Source organism: Zalophus californianus, chromosome 10, assembly GCF_009762305.2.
Source record: "Zalophus californianus isolate mZalCal1 chromosome 10, mZalCal1.pri.v2, whole genome shotgun sequence".
NCBI lineage: Eukaryota > Metazoa > Chordata > Mammalia > Carnivora > Otariidae > Zalophus > Zalophus californianus.
Genome location: NC_045604.1, coordinates 104,800,808 through 104,819,594, shown reverse-complemented (window position 1 = coordinate 104,819,594; position 18,787 = coordinate 104,800,808). Strand labels below are relative to the sequence as shown.

General features: G+C 52.3%; 1 protein-coding gene across 1 annotated transcript; it reads right to left on the bottom strand.

Annotated features, from left to right (window-relative positions):
- Positions 1-5,386: 5,386 nt before the first annotated feature.
- On the bottom strand, positions 5,387-17,562 carry RHBDD2 (rhomboid domain containing 2). Its single transcript, XM_027613729.1, has 4 exons — positions 17,286-17,562; positions 15,099-15,506; positions 8,967-9,117; positions 5,387-6,376 (listed from the first exon to the last, which is right to left on the bottom strand). Exons 1-4 carry the CDS (start codon positions 17,470-17,472, stop codon positions 6,019-6,021), a joined length of 1,104 nt encoding a protein of 367 aa, XP_027469530.1. The 5' UTR covers positions 17,473-17,562; the 3' UTR covers positions 5,387-6,018.
- Between the last annotated feature and the right edge of the window lie 1,225 nt (positions 17,563-18,787).

The following is an 18,787-nucleotide window of genomic DNA, read 5'->3' as shown; positions in this document are numbered from 1 at the left end:
CCTGGGCGGGGGGTGGGCTTCTGCCTTCTGATCAGAGCGCTTCCCTTGGACCTCAATGGCACCAATCCCCAGGGTGGGGGGCTGAAGACTAACCAGGGTCTGGGTCCTAGCCTCATCTTTTCCTGTGCCTCAGTCCATCTCTGCCTGCACGCCCCTGGAGACCACCCAATCAAACTGCCCGAAGTGGCAAAAACCCCTCTCCCCACCCCTGCCTGCAGACCACCTCCCTCTTCCAGCCTTCCCATTCCCCGCAGGACACCAGTCACCCAAGTTCAAAATGTCACTTCTCTTCCATTTCCCCTTCTCCTCTCCCTCCCATCAAATGAGAGAGGATGCTGTGGAGCCAAGCGGGAAGGTGGCGAGGGGTGGGGTGGGGGCCCTCCGGCGGGGCCCTGAGTGTCAGCTGGTGGAGGGCTCCCGGAGGTTCTGAGCAGGACAGTGATGTGCCGAATGCAGGCGCCTGGGGAGACGGGCCTGCCTGTCTTAGTCTCCCAACGCTGCTGTAACAAATCACCCCTGGGTGGCTTCCCACAACGGAAGTATTTTGTCTCACCGTTCTGAAGGCCAGAAGTCCCAAGTCGAGGCATTGACAGGGCCATGCCTCCTCTGAAGGCTCTAGGAAGCAATCTGTCCCTTGCCTCTCCCTAGCTTCTGAAGGCTTCCAGAAATCCTTGGTGTTCCTTGGCTGGTAGACTCATCCTCCAATCTCTGCCTCCGTCTTCACATGGCTGCCCCTTCCCTGTGTCTCTGTGTCCCTGTGCCTCCACAGTGGCCTTCTTACAAGGACGCCAGTGATCAGATTTAAGACCCACACTACTCCAGTGTGATCTCATCTTCACTGGATGACATCCGCAAGGACCTTATTTCCAAAGAAGATCATGTTCACAGGGACTGGGGTTAGGACTTCAACGTATCTTTCTGGGGAACGCAGTTTAATCCACAACACTGACTGAGGGGTGCTGGGGGCTGGGCATGATAGAAGCTGGGCCAGGAGGCTGCACTGACAGTGGGGGCGGGGACTGAGGCGTGGGTCCTGGAGAGGGGCCCCTTGCCCTGGCGGTGGGTGGGCTGCTGAGGCCCTGCATGCAGGTGCTACGTGGGGCCACCCTGAGCTCCCCATTACCCTGATCTGCTTCTTCCTGGGTGAGGCCTGGGCTCTGTGGAGGGTACAGGGGGTGTGGCCCTGCATGGGCCTGGGGGCAGGGCCAGGGTCTGGGGGAGAGAACATTTCTCCTTTGCCCTTATGGCTTCTGCCGAAATCTCTCTTCAGGAGCCCAAGTGGAGGTGGGGCTGGTCTCTGCAAGGGGAGGGGGATGGGATTACGGGGAGGGCAGAGGTCAGTGGCATCCAGGCTCAGGAGGAGCCCTCTCTGCTCGCTGCTCCCCAGGAAGATCCCAGGCTGCAGTTTGGCCAGGGCCTGGCCCAGCCTGATAGGAAAAGGGGTCCCTCCACAGAGTTCCCAGCCATCCCGGAAGGGTTTGGAGTACTCCCACACAGCAGTGCCACCGCCCACCGCAGGGGAGTCTGAGGGAAGGGCCTTGGGATACCCCGTGAGCACCAGGGCCCTGGGCTCTGTGCCTAGGCTCCCGAGGCTGACACGCTCCAGCAGACTCAGCTGGGACACACGGGAGTCCCTGCTTGTTGTCCTGGCTGTCCACGAGCCCGCTCCTCCACCCGGCGGCCAGAACAGCAGAGCAAAGACAAGAGTCAGGGGACCTGGGTTCTCTACTGTGTGTCCTTAGCCAAAGAAGTTCCCCTCTCCGGGCCTCACGTTTCTGAGTGCAGTGTGAGCACTGGAATCATGGTCTTTTCCAGCTCCCCTTCAATGGTGAACCTTGAGGAGCCTAATTCCCAGGAATGGGCCTCTGATGGTAGAATTCCAGGTAGTGTGTGCTAGGCACACAGACGGGGAGGTTTGGGCCCAGAGGGCCATTGCCCTGCTCATCACAAGCCACGAGTGGCCATGCCTGTTTCTGAAGTTTGCTCATTTTCAGATGCTTCCTGCCAGCCGTCTGGTCAATTCGCACAGTGCCAGCAGCAGGGCCTGTGGGGGGAAGGCGGGAGGGTGGTGGGAGAGAAGACTGGGAAGGTAGGCTAGGGTCCGATTGGGCAAGGCAGGGGGAAGGGAGGGGGTTAGCTGGTCCCCACCCGGGAAGCAACGCGTATACAGTGTGTACTTGCGCACAGACCAGCTTGTGCATGATTCTGTGCACGTACAGGTATGAATACGTGTAGGTGTGTGCCTTAACCACATGTGTGTGCATTTTGCCTTTTGCAAACCTACCTGTTTGAAGTTAAATTGATGTGGGTGAGAACTCAGATATGTGAGTTCAGAATGTCGTGCTTGTGTTTATACATGCCTGTGTCGGGTGTGCTCTTTGTGGTTCCAACAGCCCTGAACACTAGGAAAGCCCGAACTGTCCCGGCACCACCTCTAGGGCAGCCCACCTGGCCACTGGCTCCTGGAGGGACTGTAGCTAGGCCCCCAGGAGAAGGGGTTCCATTAAGGAGGCAACCTCAGGAAGTGACTTGGCCATGGCTCAAGGGCAGGGTTGGGCAGGCAAGCCTTTGGAGATCTTTCCTGGGGAGGGGCTCTAGACTCACAACAGGACCCCGGAGCAAGGTCTCAGGCGGCCTGTGCTCTGGAGATGGCAGGGCAGTCCCCAAGGAGCCAAGCTCCAGGTCCAGGTTGGGGCACTGCTCTTGCAGCTGGTGTCCGTCCAGGCATGGACCAGCATATCAGACTCAGGAAGCATCCTGGGTTGGAGGCCAGGAGAGGTGCCCCTGTGGGTCTCAGGAGCCCCAAGTCCAACACCCAACTCGGAGACCAGCTCCCCCTTCTCCCCTTGGGGGAACCACAAGGTATCCTATAGGATTGTCCTGCTTCCCAGCCTACTCTGCCCTCCCCCCACCACCCCGCCCTGCTCACTGGGAGTGAGTAGGCACCCTCAGGCAGGGCAGGAGCACGGGGCTTCCGGTGGAAAAGCTGAGTAACCCCAGAAGGTCGCTTTGCATTTCTGTCCAGCCCCACTGCCAGGGCCTCAGGCCAGGGCTCCCCACATCCAGCTTGGGCTATTGCAACTGTCTCTTCCCCACTGCTCTTCCAGCATCCATACTCACATGCTTCCCCTCCCCTGGCTACTGGAGCCTCACTTTCCAGTCTTTGCTGAGACTGCTGTCCACCCTGCCCTTGCCCAGTGACCCCTCCTCTTCTCAGGAGGGTCTTCTCTGACTCCCCTAGATGGGCTCCCATCTCTCACTCCATCTCTATAAAGCGCATCTCCCTTAACCAACTGTGGCTGGTGGCTGGTTCTTTTCCACCTTCAGGTCCCCAGGGCCTAGCACAGGCTTGGAACTCAGTGGTCGCTCTCAGCTCTGCTGTTGGCATTGTCTGCAGGTCCGATTCCCTCACAGGACAGAAGCCAGCCTTTCCCTCCTGGACACCCAGCCTCCAGAGCACAGCTCACCCCAGGGGATGTTTGTCGCAGCCACCCCCTGCTGGCCAAGTGGGGAAACTAGACAATATCTGGAAGCTTCTCTGGCAGCCATGAGTCCTGCCTTGCCTGGGGATAGGAGAGAGGTCTCTAGCGAGCAGGGAATAATGGCTTTCCCTTAAGCTGAACGTGCTAACAACAGTCGTGCGGTTGAGTGCCTCCCTCCCCGGGAAGAGGGTGTGTTTGGCATCCAACCGGTTTCCAGCTCTCCAGACTGGTCCGGGGGCCTCCAATGGAGTGCCCGATGGAGCTTCAAGTCCATGTTTGGCCATCGCTCCCACCCTCGAGCTCCCCAAGGGCAGGGATCCCCTGCTCATTTATGCATTCAACAGCTACTTAATCGAGCGCCAGCCCTGTGCGCTCACCTTCACCTGAGTCTCTAGCCCCGGCCCGAGGCCTCGGCACATGCTCAGTGTTCATGGACAGCGGGTGCTCTGGGGCTGGATACAACAGGTAAATGGGGAAGGGCTTGGGATCCCCTCCAGGCCCTAGAAAATAGATCATGCTTATTGTTTTTTGTGGGGGAACCGCCCTCCTCTGCCCTGGCTCCAGGCTGCCAGCCAGACACCGCGGCCAAACTGAGGAAAGTTCCAGGAAACACACGGACATGGAAGCACGGGTCAGAGCAGTAACTGCTGCAGGGGCCTGAGCTGGGGGCTGCTGCCGGCTGTTCCTGCCTCCCTGGGATCCCATGAGTAAAAGCGGGGTGGAGGAGATGGTGGCACTGAATGACCTCTGAGGCCCCTCCCAGCTGTGTGACTTGGGGACCCGGGACAGGGCCCTCCAGCCCGACCATGCCCACAGCCCACGGCCCCCATAGCGCCAGCCAGCCCGTCCACGCAGGAAAGCCGTATGCCAGGGAAGTGACCCTGTCACGCTGGGAGCAGGTGGTCCTCTCGCCTGCTGCTGGATACAGGCCCAGGACTGGGAAAGCATGGAGGGGACACATAGCAGTCTGTACCCGCCGTGTGACCCTATGCTTAGCGAACAGAGGTCCCAGGCTGGGCCCTGCCAGACTTGCTCTGGGACCACAGACAACTCTCAGCTGCAGTTGGGGCACCCAACTCCTCAGCCAGGGCAGGCCTCGACAATCTGTCCCCCACCCCCCTCACCCAGGGCAGGCCACCCCGGTATGTGCCTGTCACCGCCCGGATGCACTTGTGGGTGTGTCTTACTCACCTCCGATACTCAGGACCTGTTAAAAAGCCAGCCCAGACTTGGCCATCCAGCTTCTGGAATAGATCAAGGTCACACATCGTAAGGTCTATGTAAACACCTGCCAGTCGGCATGCTTTCTTGACTGCTGCGGGGAGCTCCAGCCGATGGCTGGCTCGTCAGAAGCCACAGTTCTCAGGCTGGGCAGGCACCTGTGGGCTCAGGCACATTCCTGTCCTCCATCTGCCCTGCATCAGAGGGGCTCACCCTGCCAACTCCATTTCCTGGGCTCGCTTGCCAGTGCGTTCTGGCAGATCTGGCCCACAGGAAGCCCTGACGGTAGATCACAGTAGATGAGACGATGGGCAGAGGGGCCAGCCTCCTCTCAGCGCCTCTGGCTTCAAAGGCCAGTACCGGGATGAGGTCGTGCCAGGCAACCCTCCTCGCGTGGTCCCAGCTTGGAGGTGCCCCCTAGGGGCAGCAGTGGCTTCCCGCTGTTGCCGATCCCAGGGTTGTCCAAGCTCCCCGTTTCCTTCTTCAGCTATCCCAGCACCTTCGCCACTCAAACCCACCCCACACACCCCCACCCCCGTGTCAGATCTCCACTGGGTGGAGGTCGTCTGCCTGGTTCAACCTGATCCACTTGTCTTCACCATCACACCCCACCCTGCTGCTGCCCCAACTCTGCCCTCTCTAGCCCCAGCCAGACCACAGAGACAGCACGCACCATGAGCAGGTTGGAGGCGGTTTCTTTATTCAAAGGTAATCAACACTACGGATCCACCAGCATGCTGCTGTGGTTCACCATGGCCCACCGCACCGCTCCTGGGGCAGAAGGCTGGGGGGGCGGGGGCTGGGTCACTGTAGGGGGGCAACACTACACGGGCCCCGGGACGGCCGAGCACATGGGCTGGGAGCTCCCGAAGGGCAGACACAGACGCATGGGCACTAGAACCAAGAGCACCACACACGAAGACAGGAAGGAAATGCAGAGCTAGAACGAGCCCCTGGCAGCCACCGACCACCCCAGTGTACTCTTCTCCTGGGTGTTCTTCGGGAGGCAGGGCGGCAGGTGGGAGGGAGGCGCCCTGGGCCCAGGGCCAAGCAGGCCAGCTGGGCGGCTGCAGAACTACGTGACTTAATCACAGAGCATCTTTCCCTCTGCGTCTGTAAACTGGGGACGATAAACTGCACTTCACATAGTTGTCATGAGGACTGGAATTGGGATATATATCAAAATACTCGACACAGAGCCTGGCACATAGAGGTGTTTGATAAATAATTTTTTGTCGAGAAAATCTTAGCTCCGCTCACAGAGGACCTTCTTCAGAAAGCCAAGATGTGAGATAACTTCCCTAGAAATTCCCTGTCAGGGTATCAGGACCCTTGAGCACTCCTTGGAGCCTGCAGCCACTGGCGTGGCCAGCGCCCCAGAATACACCGTGCCAGGGCAGTTGAGGGGGGCGGGGGGCTGGACTCCCAGGGAGGCACCCGCGGAAGCCGGGTAGACGCCGGAGGAGTTGGGGGTCATTCCAAAATGGTTCTGTACGTAACACAGGCCGGAAGCTGGCTGGTATGGAGGCAGGCTGGGCATGTGGCCAGGAGCGCAAGCCGGCCAGGCGGCTAGTTTCTGGCCACTGGCGTGCTGCATCTGGGCAACAGGGTGGCTCGGGGACAGGTGAGGGTGGCCACTCTGCGTGGGGTAGGAGCCGGGCACGGGGTTCAGCCTGGAACGGAACAAGAGAGAAGATGGTCACTCAGCTGGTAACGCCCAGGCCCCCAGCAGCTGTTGGACGTGAGAAAGGCTCAGGGTCACCAGACCACTTTGTGTGACAACCTGCTTTGGACGTTTTCTGTAACTAGCTCCAAGCACCAAGTGAGGAGACAGGTTAAGCTCAACCCGTCAGAAAACATGCCTGAGAAGGGAGGGCCCCCTCACAGTCCCGCAGGAAGCCGGTAGGATGAACGGACATGGGGCTCACGACTAAGGCCACCTGAGGTGTAACCGCTCGCAGCAGTTTGTCCCCCAGATGGAGATGGGACTGGATCGCAGCCGTCACTGTGTATGTGGCCAGCTCAGCAATGCTACCCAACGAGAATGGGCCAACTTCTGTGGGAGGGAGGGCAGGAGGGCTCAAGTGGGGTAACACAGGGCTTGGGCCCAGGCCTTGTCTGCTGTGAGGGTTTCTACCTGCGGCTTCGGGAGTGAAGACGCACAGCTCGAAGTCCTGGCCGGCAGGAACCGATGGGCCAGATGTGCGGAGCTGCGCCCTTGGAGATGAAAGACGCCCCCGACCCCCCGCTCCGCCACAGACACGTGTGGCTGGGACCACAGATGGAAACACAGCCCAAGGGTTTTATCCTCTGAACTTCTGCGCAGAGTTTCAACTATGGACAGCGACTGCCAATACGCCTGGTGTTCGTGGTAGGTGACCGGACGGAATCCATACGTGTTTCAGTTAAAACCCAACCTGACGAATCAGCTGCTTACGGGGGCGCCTGGGTGGCTCAGTCAGCTGAGCGTCTGACTCTTGGTTTCGACTCAGGTCATGATCTCAGGGGCGCGTGATCGAGCCTGCGTCAGGCTTCAAGCTCAGCAGGGAGTCTGCGTGAGATTCTCTCTCCCTCTTCCTCTCCCCCTCCACCCCTCTCTACAATAAATAAAGCTTTTTTAAAAAAAAACATCAAATCAGCTGCTTAAGTACAGGAACAAAGCACATAACATTAACATCTCACTTCTGGGATTCTTGAAAATGCAGAGAATCTGGATTACCAGAAGCTCACCAAGAGCCTCCGGGAGTGTCCAGAAAAGTGTCCAGACCGCTGTGTAACTGCCAAAAGCAAACACGCATGTTGTAATACCTGTGTCCCATTGTCGGGCCAACTGAGACCTCATGTTCTGTTCTGGGGGCCCGTAGCAGGCCGGGATAATGAGCATTGTATACGTGCCATGTGAGGGACACGGAAGGACCAGAAGGGTCACCACCTCCCTGACCCCAGATCTGTTTGTCATGATGAGACAGAATCAGACCTGGCACCAAAGTGTCCCAGTTACAGCAAAGCAGCTGCCGTTCCACATGGAAGAACTTTCTCATCAGGGGCTGCCTTGGAGATGAGCCCCCAGCCAGGAGGCTGAGGCAACCACCGTCAGCTGTCTGAGAGGGGGCTCCTTCACAGGGTGCGAGTTTGTACCCAAGGACCCCTGAAGTCCCCTCTCGAGTCTATGAGAACATAAAGCCTAAAAGCCTCCATACACCTAACTAAATTTCAATCGTCTCCCACGTATGTAGACCCCAGGGATCACTTGCCTGAAATTGGGTGAGTGTGTATTTCTGGTTTTCCCAGTACCCCCCAACATCCCCGCCCCTGATGTTCCCTTCCTTTAAAGACATGGTCAAAGGGCCCTGAGCTGGTGAAGGCTGGGGGGCATCCGCCTCCTCAAATAAGCTACAAACAGCAGCTTCCAATTCAACCGAAACCCTGCGTCCAGGCCAGCACAGAGCGTGGACTCTATTCCACAGCTGGTTGAAGGTAGAGAAAGGCTGCCTGCAAAGCACCTGAACTTCACACAAGTCCTTTTTTTTGGAGGGAACCCTGAAGGAAAGAAAATCTACGTGGTGAAGTCTCAGCATGGACGCACCCAGGGAAGGACGCAGGCCAGCAGTGGGGAAACAGCAGAAAGGGGGTGAATAGGACCTGGAAAGAAGAGACCCTAGTTCTAGATGGGGCTCTCCTGCCTGTGTTACCTAAAGAGACTCCTGTACTCCTTGGGCCTCCTTTCTGATGGGACAGAGTGAGGCTACGTGAGCCTGGGCGGCTTGCCTAGCACCTTCCATGGAGTTTGTGAGCCTGGTCTGGAAGACCCGAAACCTTACCTTCTCTTGCTGAGTGGCCGAGAAAACGCTACCTCTCAGGTCCTGCGCTGTCTCACGTCCCAGCCGCCTAGTCAGCCGTGTGGACTGCCTGCTTCTCACCAGGGCTCCATGCCAGAGCCCAGGGGGACCTGCGCAGGGTGCTGGGCAGCACTGAGGGCTGGTAAGAACACTTGATGGGGCCACTCCCTCCCACGGTCTGTCCCAAGTCACTCAGGGGTATATGTGAGCACTTCAGATGCCTTCCCTTCCCCCTTTCGGCTCAGTCCCTACTTCAGATGCAGCTGGGCAGGAACTAGAGCACTCAGAAGACCTCTGTGCATGGATGTTCTGGGCCCGGGACTGTACATACCCTATCACTTTTTCCCGCGATACTGAACCAGTCACACACTCTACAGGTCCTGGAACGGCTTCAAGAACAAGCATTAAGAGTTTTGTAACTTACTTCCGGCTGTGGGCCGCCCTTCTTTCGGCTGAAGAGCCTGAGATGTACTTGAACGCTGAAATCCTCCTCATGAGGCTGAAGGGGAACTTCTGGTCGAGCTTCAGGGCTACTCGCTCTGAGAGGTCAATGGAATAGCAGTAGGTGAGGCCATCTGAGGTTGGTGTATTAAGTAAAACTGGAGCCAGCTCAAGGGAAGAGTCCCTTAGAACACTTCCCCATAGAACACAGGTGCCCGCATTTATTCCACAGGGGGATTAGCACTCGCTCTACCACAAGCTGAAGCTCAGGGGAAACCAAGGTTTGAGTTTCTATCCCCTGCACCTCAGAGGGAACAAAGAGCCCAGCAGTCGAGGAGGGCAGATGACGCCTTGCCTGCCCCGTGCCAACCCATCTCATGCCAACTGCTACAGTCACACCAGCACATGCCTGTGTCTCTGCAGTGGGATGAGCCAGGAGGCTGCCTCGATACTCTCTGTGGGGACTGACATCTTCTTGTCCGTTTGTCCCCAAATAGAAGGCACCCTGCCTCCATGTGATCAAGTGAGCCTTGTGTGGGTCTCTTTGGCAGCACTTCCTCCACATGGTCACCACCCCCAGTAAGTGATCTGAGGGCACTTTGGTCATCTGACCTGTGTCAACCCACCACTGCCTATAGATTCAGCTTTCATCTAGCCTTAAAGATTCAGCTTTCATCCATCCGTCCGTCCATCCATCCATCCCTTTGACGAATACCTAGTGAGTACCTGTGATACACCCGGAACTAAGGAACGAGTGCCAGACAAGGGGGAAGTAACTGGGGTAGAGGAAGTGGTAATAAACAAACGCTGATCACTGGAAGATCAGGCTGGGGACCCTCACCTAGTGTAGGGAGACCGAGAAGGCTTTCCCTAGGAAGTGAGGTACGTGCTGAACCCTAAATTGCAAGCAGCAGCAGCTGGAAGAGGGTAGTGGTGGAGAGAAGGTAAGGAGGCCCTGGGAGCTGTTCCTGGAGGCAGTGTTCTTCACTGGAATGCTCCTGGCAAGTTGGGCAAGACAAGCCTTTGCTGGGCTAGACTCTTCCACTCATTTTCGGACATTCGGCATTCCCAGCCACCGGCCACCAAGTAGCAGTAGTGCCTGGTCACCGTGATAACCAAAAATGGCCCTACATTCCTCTGTGTTCTTTCAGGGAGGGCAGTATTATTTCCAAAGACTGATTTCCAATGATAGCTAGTGCTGTGAGGAAGTCAAAAGTTGTCCCAGCTGATGACTTCAGAATACTCTTAACCATCTGTTCTGCTTCGGACTCTGAAGAAGTCATGGTACCAGACTAGTCCTCCCACCATAGATAACTGTAAGCCGGGACACGATATTTTACACAACTGTCTTCAGACTTTGGACAGCAAACACTGTGTGCCAGGCTGTGATACTGAAGACAAGGGAAACAAATGAAGCGAGCCTCAAGACTGAGCTGGCTTTCCAGTGCCTGGAGGCATTTTCCAAACTACGGTATCGAGAGGGGACTCCAAGCAGAGAATGGTGTGTTTTGCTAAGCTGGAGAGACAGAGAAAGTTCAGAGAGGAAAAAGTGCCTGGGATTTCCAGGTCAGAGTCACAGAGAGGAGGGAGCTGCTCAGGGAAGGAGCTCTAGAAATGTACCTGAGTCTTTAGCTGAATACCAGTGTGCATACACGTGGGCAGAGACTCCTCATGTCTGGCAAAGACCAGCTACTGAGGGAACAGCAGCTATCCTGGAGCTCACACAGGGCAGGGACACGCTCGAGTTCTAACTAGACAGGGTGAAGAGACCTCACTGAACACCTAGGGCATTCAGAGAAGAACTCCAAAAAGGTAATGCCTTGACAAGTAAATTAACTGCTTATCACACACACACACACAAAATCAAACTTGTTCAAATAAAAACAAAAACCAACAACCAACTCAGCCCTCGATAACAAAGCGTTTGCAGTGTCTAGTGTCAACTAAAAAATTACGAGACATGTGAAGAAGAAAACGGGTCCTTACTCAGCAGGAAAACCAGTCAAAAACAGATCCAGAAATGACAGAGAAGATGGTATTAACAGACAAGTATTTTAAAACAGCTACTACAAATATGTAAGTATATGAAGGGTTTAAAGGAAAACACAAACACAATGAAGGAACAGATAAAGAATCCCAATACAGAAATGAAAACTACAAAAAAAAAAAAAAGAACATCTTCAGCTGAAATATACAACATGAGAAATAAAAAACTAAGTGGATGGGTTTAACAGCCAAGTATGTACCTACCGAAGAAAAAGAGATCATTGAACTTGAAGGCAATGCAACAAAAACTCTCCAAACTGAAATGGAGAGTGGAAAAAAGCTAAAAGAATTAAAAAATAAACCAAGCCGGGGCGCCTAGGTGACTCAGTCACTAAGCATCTGACTTCAGCTCAGGTCAGGATCCGAGGGTCCTGGGATCAAGTTCCGCATCAGACTCCCTGCTCAGCGGGAGGCCTGCTTCTCCCTCTCCCACTCCCCCTCCTTGTGTTCCCTCTCTCACTGTGTCTCTCTGTCAAATAAGTAAATAAAATCTTTAAAAAAAAAAAAAAGTAAACCAAGCCTCAGAGACCCACTGAACAATACTAAGTAGTCTAACATATGTGTAATCGGTACCCTTGAAGGAGAGGAGAAAATAGGATAGAAAAAAACCTTGGAGACATAGTGATGCTAATTTTTTTAGACTTAATGAAAACTCTAACCTCACAGATCCAAGATCCAATGATCAACTCCAAGCAAGGTCAACTCAAAGAAAATCACCACAAAGGCACATGATAATTAAATACCTGAAAAAGAATGATGAAAAATTGTGAAAGGAGCCAGAGGAAGACAATGAATTATATAAGGAAAACAATAAGAATTACTGACTTCTCATGAGAAAACAATACAAACCAGAAGTAATGCAATGACATCTTTAAAAGTGAAAGATCAGAGAAGGCCAGAATTCTGCATTTAGTGAAATAAAGGCATTTTCAAGAACCAAAAGCCAAGAATTTGTCACCAGTGTACCCACTGTATAAGAAATGTTAAGGGAGGTTCTTTGGGCAAAAGGAAAATGGTATCAGATGGAAACTCTGATCCACACAAAAGAATGAAGAGAATTAGAGGGGCACCTGGGTGGCTCAGTCAGTTAAGTGTCTGCCTTTGGCTCAGGTCATGACCCCAGGGTCGGGACTGAGCCTTGCATCGGGCTCCCTGCTCAACGGGGAGTCTGCTTCTGCCTCTGTCCCTACCCCCCACTGTCCTCTCTCTCACTTTCTTGCTCTCAAATAAATAAATAATAAAATATTTAAAAAAAAGAATGAAGAGGATTAGAAATGGTAAATATGTGGGTAAATGTTGCTTCTTTTATTTATTTATTTTTTTTTAAAAGATTTTACTTATTTATTTGACAGAGAGAGACACAGTGAGAGAGGGAACACAAGCAGAGGGAGTGGGAGAGGGAGAAGCAGGCTTCCCGCAGAGCGGGGAGCCCGACGCGGGGCTCGATCCCAGGACCCTGGGACCATGACCTGAGCCGAAGGCAGACGCTTAACGACTGAGCCACCCAGGCGCCCCAAATGTTGCTTCTTTTAAATTAAGAAATAAATAATTGACTGTTTAAGCAAAAGTAATAGTAATGTACTGTGAAGTTTATAACACCTATGACAGCAATAGAAATAAAATGTAGGACAACAATAACACAAAGGATAGAAAGAAGAAAAATAGAAATACAATTCTGTAAGATTCTTAAATTATATACTAAGTGGTAAATTACCCAAAAGTAGTCTGTGATAAACTAAAAATGTATATTGTAAACTCTAGAGCAACCACTAAGAAATAAGACAAAGAGATATAGTTAATAGCAAATAGAGCAAACCCGTAAGAACCTATCTTTAAAAAAATGAAATACTGAAGGGGTGCCAGGGTGGCTCAGTCTGTTAAGCATCCAACTCTTGGTTTCAGCTCAGGTTTGATCTCAGAGTCGTGAGACCAAGACCCGTGTCAGGCTCTGTGCTCAATGCAGAGTCTGCTTGAGTTTCTCTCTCCCTCTCCCTCTGTGCCTCCCCCACCTCAAATAAATAAATAAGTAAATCTTTAAAAAATACTCAAGTGAAGTCAGGAAAAGAGGAAAAAAGGAACAAAGAACATTTGGGACAAAGAGAAAACAAAGAGCAAGCAGGAAGACTTAACCTCAACCATATCAATAATTATACTAAATGTACATGAGCTAAACATGCCACTTAAAAGGCAGAGATGGTCAGACTAGAGAACCAACTACATGCTCTTTACACGAAACATGTTTTAAATATAGGGACACAAACGTATCAGAAATATAAAGATGGAAAAATAGATACCATGTGTATCCTAATTTTAAGAAAGAAAGCTGGAATAACTAGATAGTAATATCCGAAAACAAAGACTTCAGGGCAAAGAATATTACCAGAGATTAAAATGGTCCATTTCACAAGGATAAAAGCTGAGTTCATTAAGATGACATTAATAATCCTAAATTTGTATGCATCCTGTAATAGAGCTTCAAGATAATTGAAGCAAAAACTGACAAGAATTGAAAGGAAAAAATAGACAAATCCAATTTTAGTTGGAGCTTTCAATAGTCCCCTTTCAGTAATTGATAGACCAATATAACTGTATAGAAGGCTAGAACAACATCAACACCCTGACCTAACTGACATACATTGAACACTATACCCACCAACTGCAGAATGCCCATTCTTTTAAAGTACACATGGAACATTCACCAAGATCTATCAAGTGCTGGGCCAGAAAACAATTAAAAGGACAACAATCTTAAAAAGAAAGTTCTCTGACCACATGAAAGGAAATTAGACATCATCAACAAAAGGAAATCTGAAAAATCACCAAAAATTTAGAAATTAAGAAACTCATTTGTAAATAACCCTTGGATCAAAGAAGAAATCCCAAGGGAAATTAGAAAATACTTTTGACTAAATGAAAATGAAAATACAGCATCAAAATGTGTGGGATGCAGCCAAAGTAGTGCATACAGAGGAGTTCATAGCTTTAGATTTCATATATACATTACAAAAAACAGGTTCAAAATTAACAAAATTAAAATTTTAGAGTAAGATAAATGAACTATGTGTGTATTTACACACTACCTACCCTAATAGTTTACAGAATCACAGATTGAAAGAGATTTTAGGAATGTACCCTATTCAACATCCAACACTACCAATTCTGCTATTTAAAAGAAGTAACCCACACTGGGGCACCTGGCTAGCTCACTCGGTAGAGTGTACAACTCTTGATCTTGGGGTGTGAGTTCAAGCCTCATGTTGGGTGTAGAGATTACTTACAAACATTTTTTTTTTTAATATAATAAGAAAAGGGGTGTCTGGGTGGCTCAGTCGGTGAAGTGTCCGACTCTTGATTTCAGCTCAGGTCATGATCTCAGGGTCGTGTGATGGAGCCCCACGTTGGGCTCCTCACTCAGCTCGAGTCTGCTTGTCCCTCTCCCTCTGCTCCTCCCCCTACTCTCCCTCTCCATCTCTAAAATAAATAAATAAAATCTTAAAAAAAAAAAAGTAACCCACACTGTATTTTAGAACTCCCCCCCCCACCACCCGTCATTGCCAGAATATCATACAAGTGATGTAAGGCTTATCCTAAGTTTCTAATCACCCAAAAGACTGACAAAAAGACTAAACCAACCTTTTTTCTGACAAAAAGACTAAACCAAACAAAACCAAACAAACCTGTTTTCTCTTCGTTTCATGGAACATCCTGAACTCATGGGTATTTCAGAGTCTTCCAATGAAACCTCTTCTCATAATTAGCCAAATGTAGGTTTATATACCTCAGTTTACGAGGGAAAAAACCCCACATCAGAGTATTTCAAGCTGGCAGTGCTAAGTTGGCGTGAGGAGATAGCTAGCTATGTTGATTTCCAGGTGAGGAAATTCTGGCCTAGAGAAGGCAAGTGACCCACCCAAGACCCCATGGTTTTCAAAGCTGAAGCTAGAATCCACATTACCTCCACCTGAGCTGACGGCTCTATCTTTGACCCCCCCCCCCCCGCCCCGGGCCCCCCAACTTGGTTCGCTCTTTGGCATGTCACCACCCTCCAATTCCCTTCCAGGAAGGATACACGCTAGCCCAATTCCAAGTCCACAGACATTACTGAGGAAGGAGGTCTGGGGGATGAGCCAGGAGGCGCATAGCAGGAGCCACGGCACCAGCATTGAAGGCACGACCACGCCAAAGACCAGGGCCCTCCGCACGCGGGAGCGGACAGAGTTGACTCCCAGCATGGCAAAAGCCACCGGGGTGAAACCTCTGGCATCCTCCACCTCCCCCAGCTTCGACAGCGAGGACACGGCTTCACATGACAGGAAGATGATGGCAGAGAAGACGGCGAAGACCACGGTGAAGAAGCAATGGCGGACGGTGCCCACGGTTCTCTCGAAATTGCCAGCAAAACGCCAGATGATAATAGCACCGCAGAGCAGGGAGACAGGATTCTCATAGACAAAGATGTACGTCACCAGCCTGTAAACTGCAGAGGGAGCAGGGTTAGAGGCTTGGCAGTGGGGGCTCTAAGGAGGGCGAGCCAGGTTACAACCCACCTCGGAAAGGGGGAGGAGCTGGCTGTCAGGGCCGGTGAAAACCAGCCAGGAGCCACAACAGGGCAGGGGGAGGCAACAGTGAAGGACCCAAGACTCAAAGGAGAGCTGTGAACATCCAATCCTTGCTCTTTCCCGGACCTGGAGCAAGTCCGTGACTAGCTTCCACGTGGGGAAAAAAAAAATAACACTTTTTGGCATGGGATGGTCTTTGAATTTGTAATGTGCTTTAGAATCCTTTTTTTTTTTTTTTTTTAGGTTTGAATACTGACCTATCTCACCGGGCAGTTTGAGGGTTAATTAATTGTAACAGCTTCAGGGTGGATTGAGTGGGTGTCACTTAACACTCTTTGTGCCAGTCTCCTCGGCTGTAATCCTGACCTCTCCTTCCATAGTGGCTGTTCAGAGGAAGAAAAAAGGGACCATGAATTATTTTGTACCTAAAAAGATCATAAAACTATCACTAATTATATAGAGAACTCAGAAGTCTTCCTTGAAGGCGCGTATCCAACCTTACAGATAGAGCAATGCTTGATATGCCCATGAACCCCACACTCAGAGAAGCTGTGAACTAAAGGGGGGTAAGGGGAGCTCCGTTGACACTGACATTTTGCATTTGTGTACGAGGATGTGCTCTGTGTATCCAGGGCAGGGCGAAGAGTTTGAGCAGGGAGGCAGGCTATGAACCTTATGCCTCAGGCCATCTCTGTAAGGCTGCATCATCTCAAGAATACTTCATTATTTGCTGAAATCATTCCAAGTACAAACTGAAATTCCCAGTATAAATGTGAAAATTCTAGAAGCAACCCTATACGGTTTCGGTATTAGACACCCCCAAGGGTCCAGTTCCAAAACAACACAATAAAAAAAAAACCTGTTGCTGTCTCAATTGCATGACTTGATAGCTCTGCGACTCCTCCACATTAAAGCCTGTTTCACCTAAATAATGGAGAATAATAAAGCCTACGTCATGGGATCGAGATTAATGCTCGTGAGTGTGCTTTGCGAAATAACAAAAGCTATACAATTTTCTTCCCCAGAAAAGAAGGGGGAAGAGACAGAAACTAGGTTTGTCTCTCATGAGCAGACGTTTACACTGAATCGATCTGCAAAATTCCTCAGCCGTAGATGATACAAACACCTTTCCCAAGGCACAAGATGCCTCCCCCCGCCCCCCCCGCCAGGAGTTGGGAATCAGAGCCAGGGTTAAGATGCACACGAGGAAGCAGACGAAATTCTAAACCCCAAAGAGGCCAGGACGCTTCTAGGGGTAGCCACAGACGATGCTCAAATGTCTTGATGGAGAGAGAAACATTGTTCCCAGGGGGCGGGGGGAGGGGGAGTTAGGCCCTCCAGCAAACGTCGGTGTGTATGTGACGGGGAGAAGGAGAGGAAAAATCCTCGGGGAGCCAGCCTGGGTGAACGAAGCCGGTTTGCCAGCGAATGGATGCGGGGCCTTGACCAGACGGGCGGCGCCGGGAAAAGGGGACGAATTCGGGTAGGGAAGGATTACAGTGATGACGAAGATGGGACTCTGGAGGGGCAAAGACGCGGGATACGGGGCTGGTCCTCCGGGCGGGGAGAACGATGGTGCGGGCGGAGTGGCTGGAGGTGAGCGCCGACGGCGCGGGCGCGGGGAGGCCGGAGCCCAGGGCCTGGCGAGGTGGGAGGAAGAGGGCTGGCCCCACTGGCCCGGCCCCGCCCCTGCTCACCTTGCCAGTTGCGCAGGGCCTCGGACCGCAGCGAGAGGCCCGAAGGCGCCACGGGCGGCTGCAGCAGGAACAGGCGGGGCCCGGACACCAGCAGCGAGAGCAGCGCGGTGAAGAAGGTGGCGGATGGCACCTCGGGACACAAGGACCAGCTCCGACACCCGGGCTCCGAGGCCGCCATGGCCGCCATCGCTCCTGCGCCCCGTCTCGGCGCAGGTTGGTCCTCGGCTCCTTCCGCCTCCCTGCGGCTGCCTCCCCTGGCAACCGCGGCGGAGGCGGCCGGAAGCCCCGCCTCCCCGAGGCCCCGCCCCGCGCCGAGCTGCCCAATCCGGTCGCGCAGGCCGCGGGGAGTCGGAGCAGCGCCCTCTGGCGTGCAACGCTGGGGCCTCGCACAAGTGCGGTGCTTGGACGGCTTGCGGGGCCGGGGTTTGGATTTCAACATCTCCGTTCCAGATACCGAATGAATTCTGTGTCTTGCGGTTTACAGAGCCCTTTCACACGCATGCGCACGCACCTGCCTTATCTGTGCTTCTCCCCATTACGCCGATGAGGAAGCTGAGGTCTGGGGAGGGCCTTGAGTAATTCAGTTGAATGGCAAAGACGGATTTTGAACTCAGATCCTCCCCCTGCTAGGGCCTGGAATTGGCTGGGACTACCGCCAAGGCAGCCTTCAGTGGCTGGGTTGGAGAGGAGGGGGCAGGAGATGAGGCCCGAAGCGTTAGAATGTAATAGAACCCGTTAACACTCAAGGTCTATTTCAGCACTTCAAATCCGACAAGCGGCGTCTCCCGAATACAGCTATTTAGACAACTGAATATTCTTTCCCCGATCCCACACGCCTAAGGAGGCGAGGCACCTTGCCCGAGGTCACAAGCGGCAAAGTGGTAGGATTAGGATTTGAATCCGGTTTGTTAGGGTCCGATTTTCTGCATCTTTAACTATTTCCCTTTGCCATCCCGCCTACTGCTACCTGTGTGAAAATTTGACTTGAAATCATGCTGACCACTGAAAAATAAACAATGCTTCGCTCTCTGTGCTGGAAATTCATATCCATTCTTCGTCCCTACTCTGCCCACTGCGTAGTTCTGGCAGTGTCTGTGTTCCCATGGACCTCAGGAAGGGAACCTGAGATTCTTTCCATCCTCTGTGTTCAGTACTAAAATATAACTATATGATTTTCCGGATATAAATATAAAGCAACGGGACACATTTAAATGAACACTGGGTGTTTTTAAACTCATGCTGCTCATGGTGCAGCAGTGAGCATAAAAATTAATTAAGGTTTACCCAACAAATATGAATCAGGAGTGTGGCAGAGCTGCTAAAATCAGCAAATGGGAACTGGGGTTGCTGCAACCAGGTCCAGGCCCTGGAAAGAGGAAGGGGTTGGTGGTCCCAGCTCCTCTGTGCCAGTCCTGCAGCTCCAGGAGATCTGGGACTACTTCTAGACACACACTCTGAAAAAGGATGTAGAAAATTAGAGTTAGGGCGCCTGGGTGGCTCAG

What these genes read in the sequence shown, in the direction of transcription:
- RHBDD2 (XM_027613729.1), bottom strand. Translation starts at nt 17,472, where the DNA reads ATGGCGGCCATGGCGGCCTCGGAGCCCGGGTGTCGGAGCTGGTCCTTG. An exon ending in ACTTGGAATTGGGCTAGCGT is followed by an intron (nt 9,118 to 15,098) that starts GTATCCTTCCTG and finishes CACCAACCTCAG; the next exon opens with ATGGCCTCACCTACTGCTAT. An exon ending in AGGGCGGCCCACAGCCGGAA is followed by an intron (nt 6,377 to 8,966) that starts GTAAGTTACAAA and finishes GTTCCGTTCCAG; the next exon opens with GCTGAACCCCGTGCCCGGCT.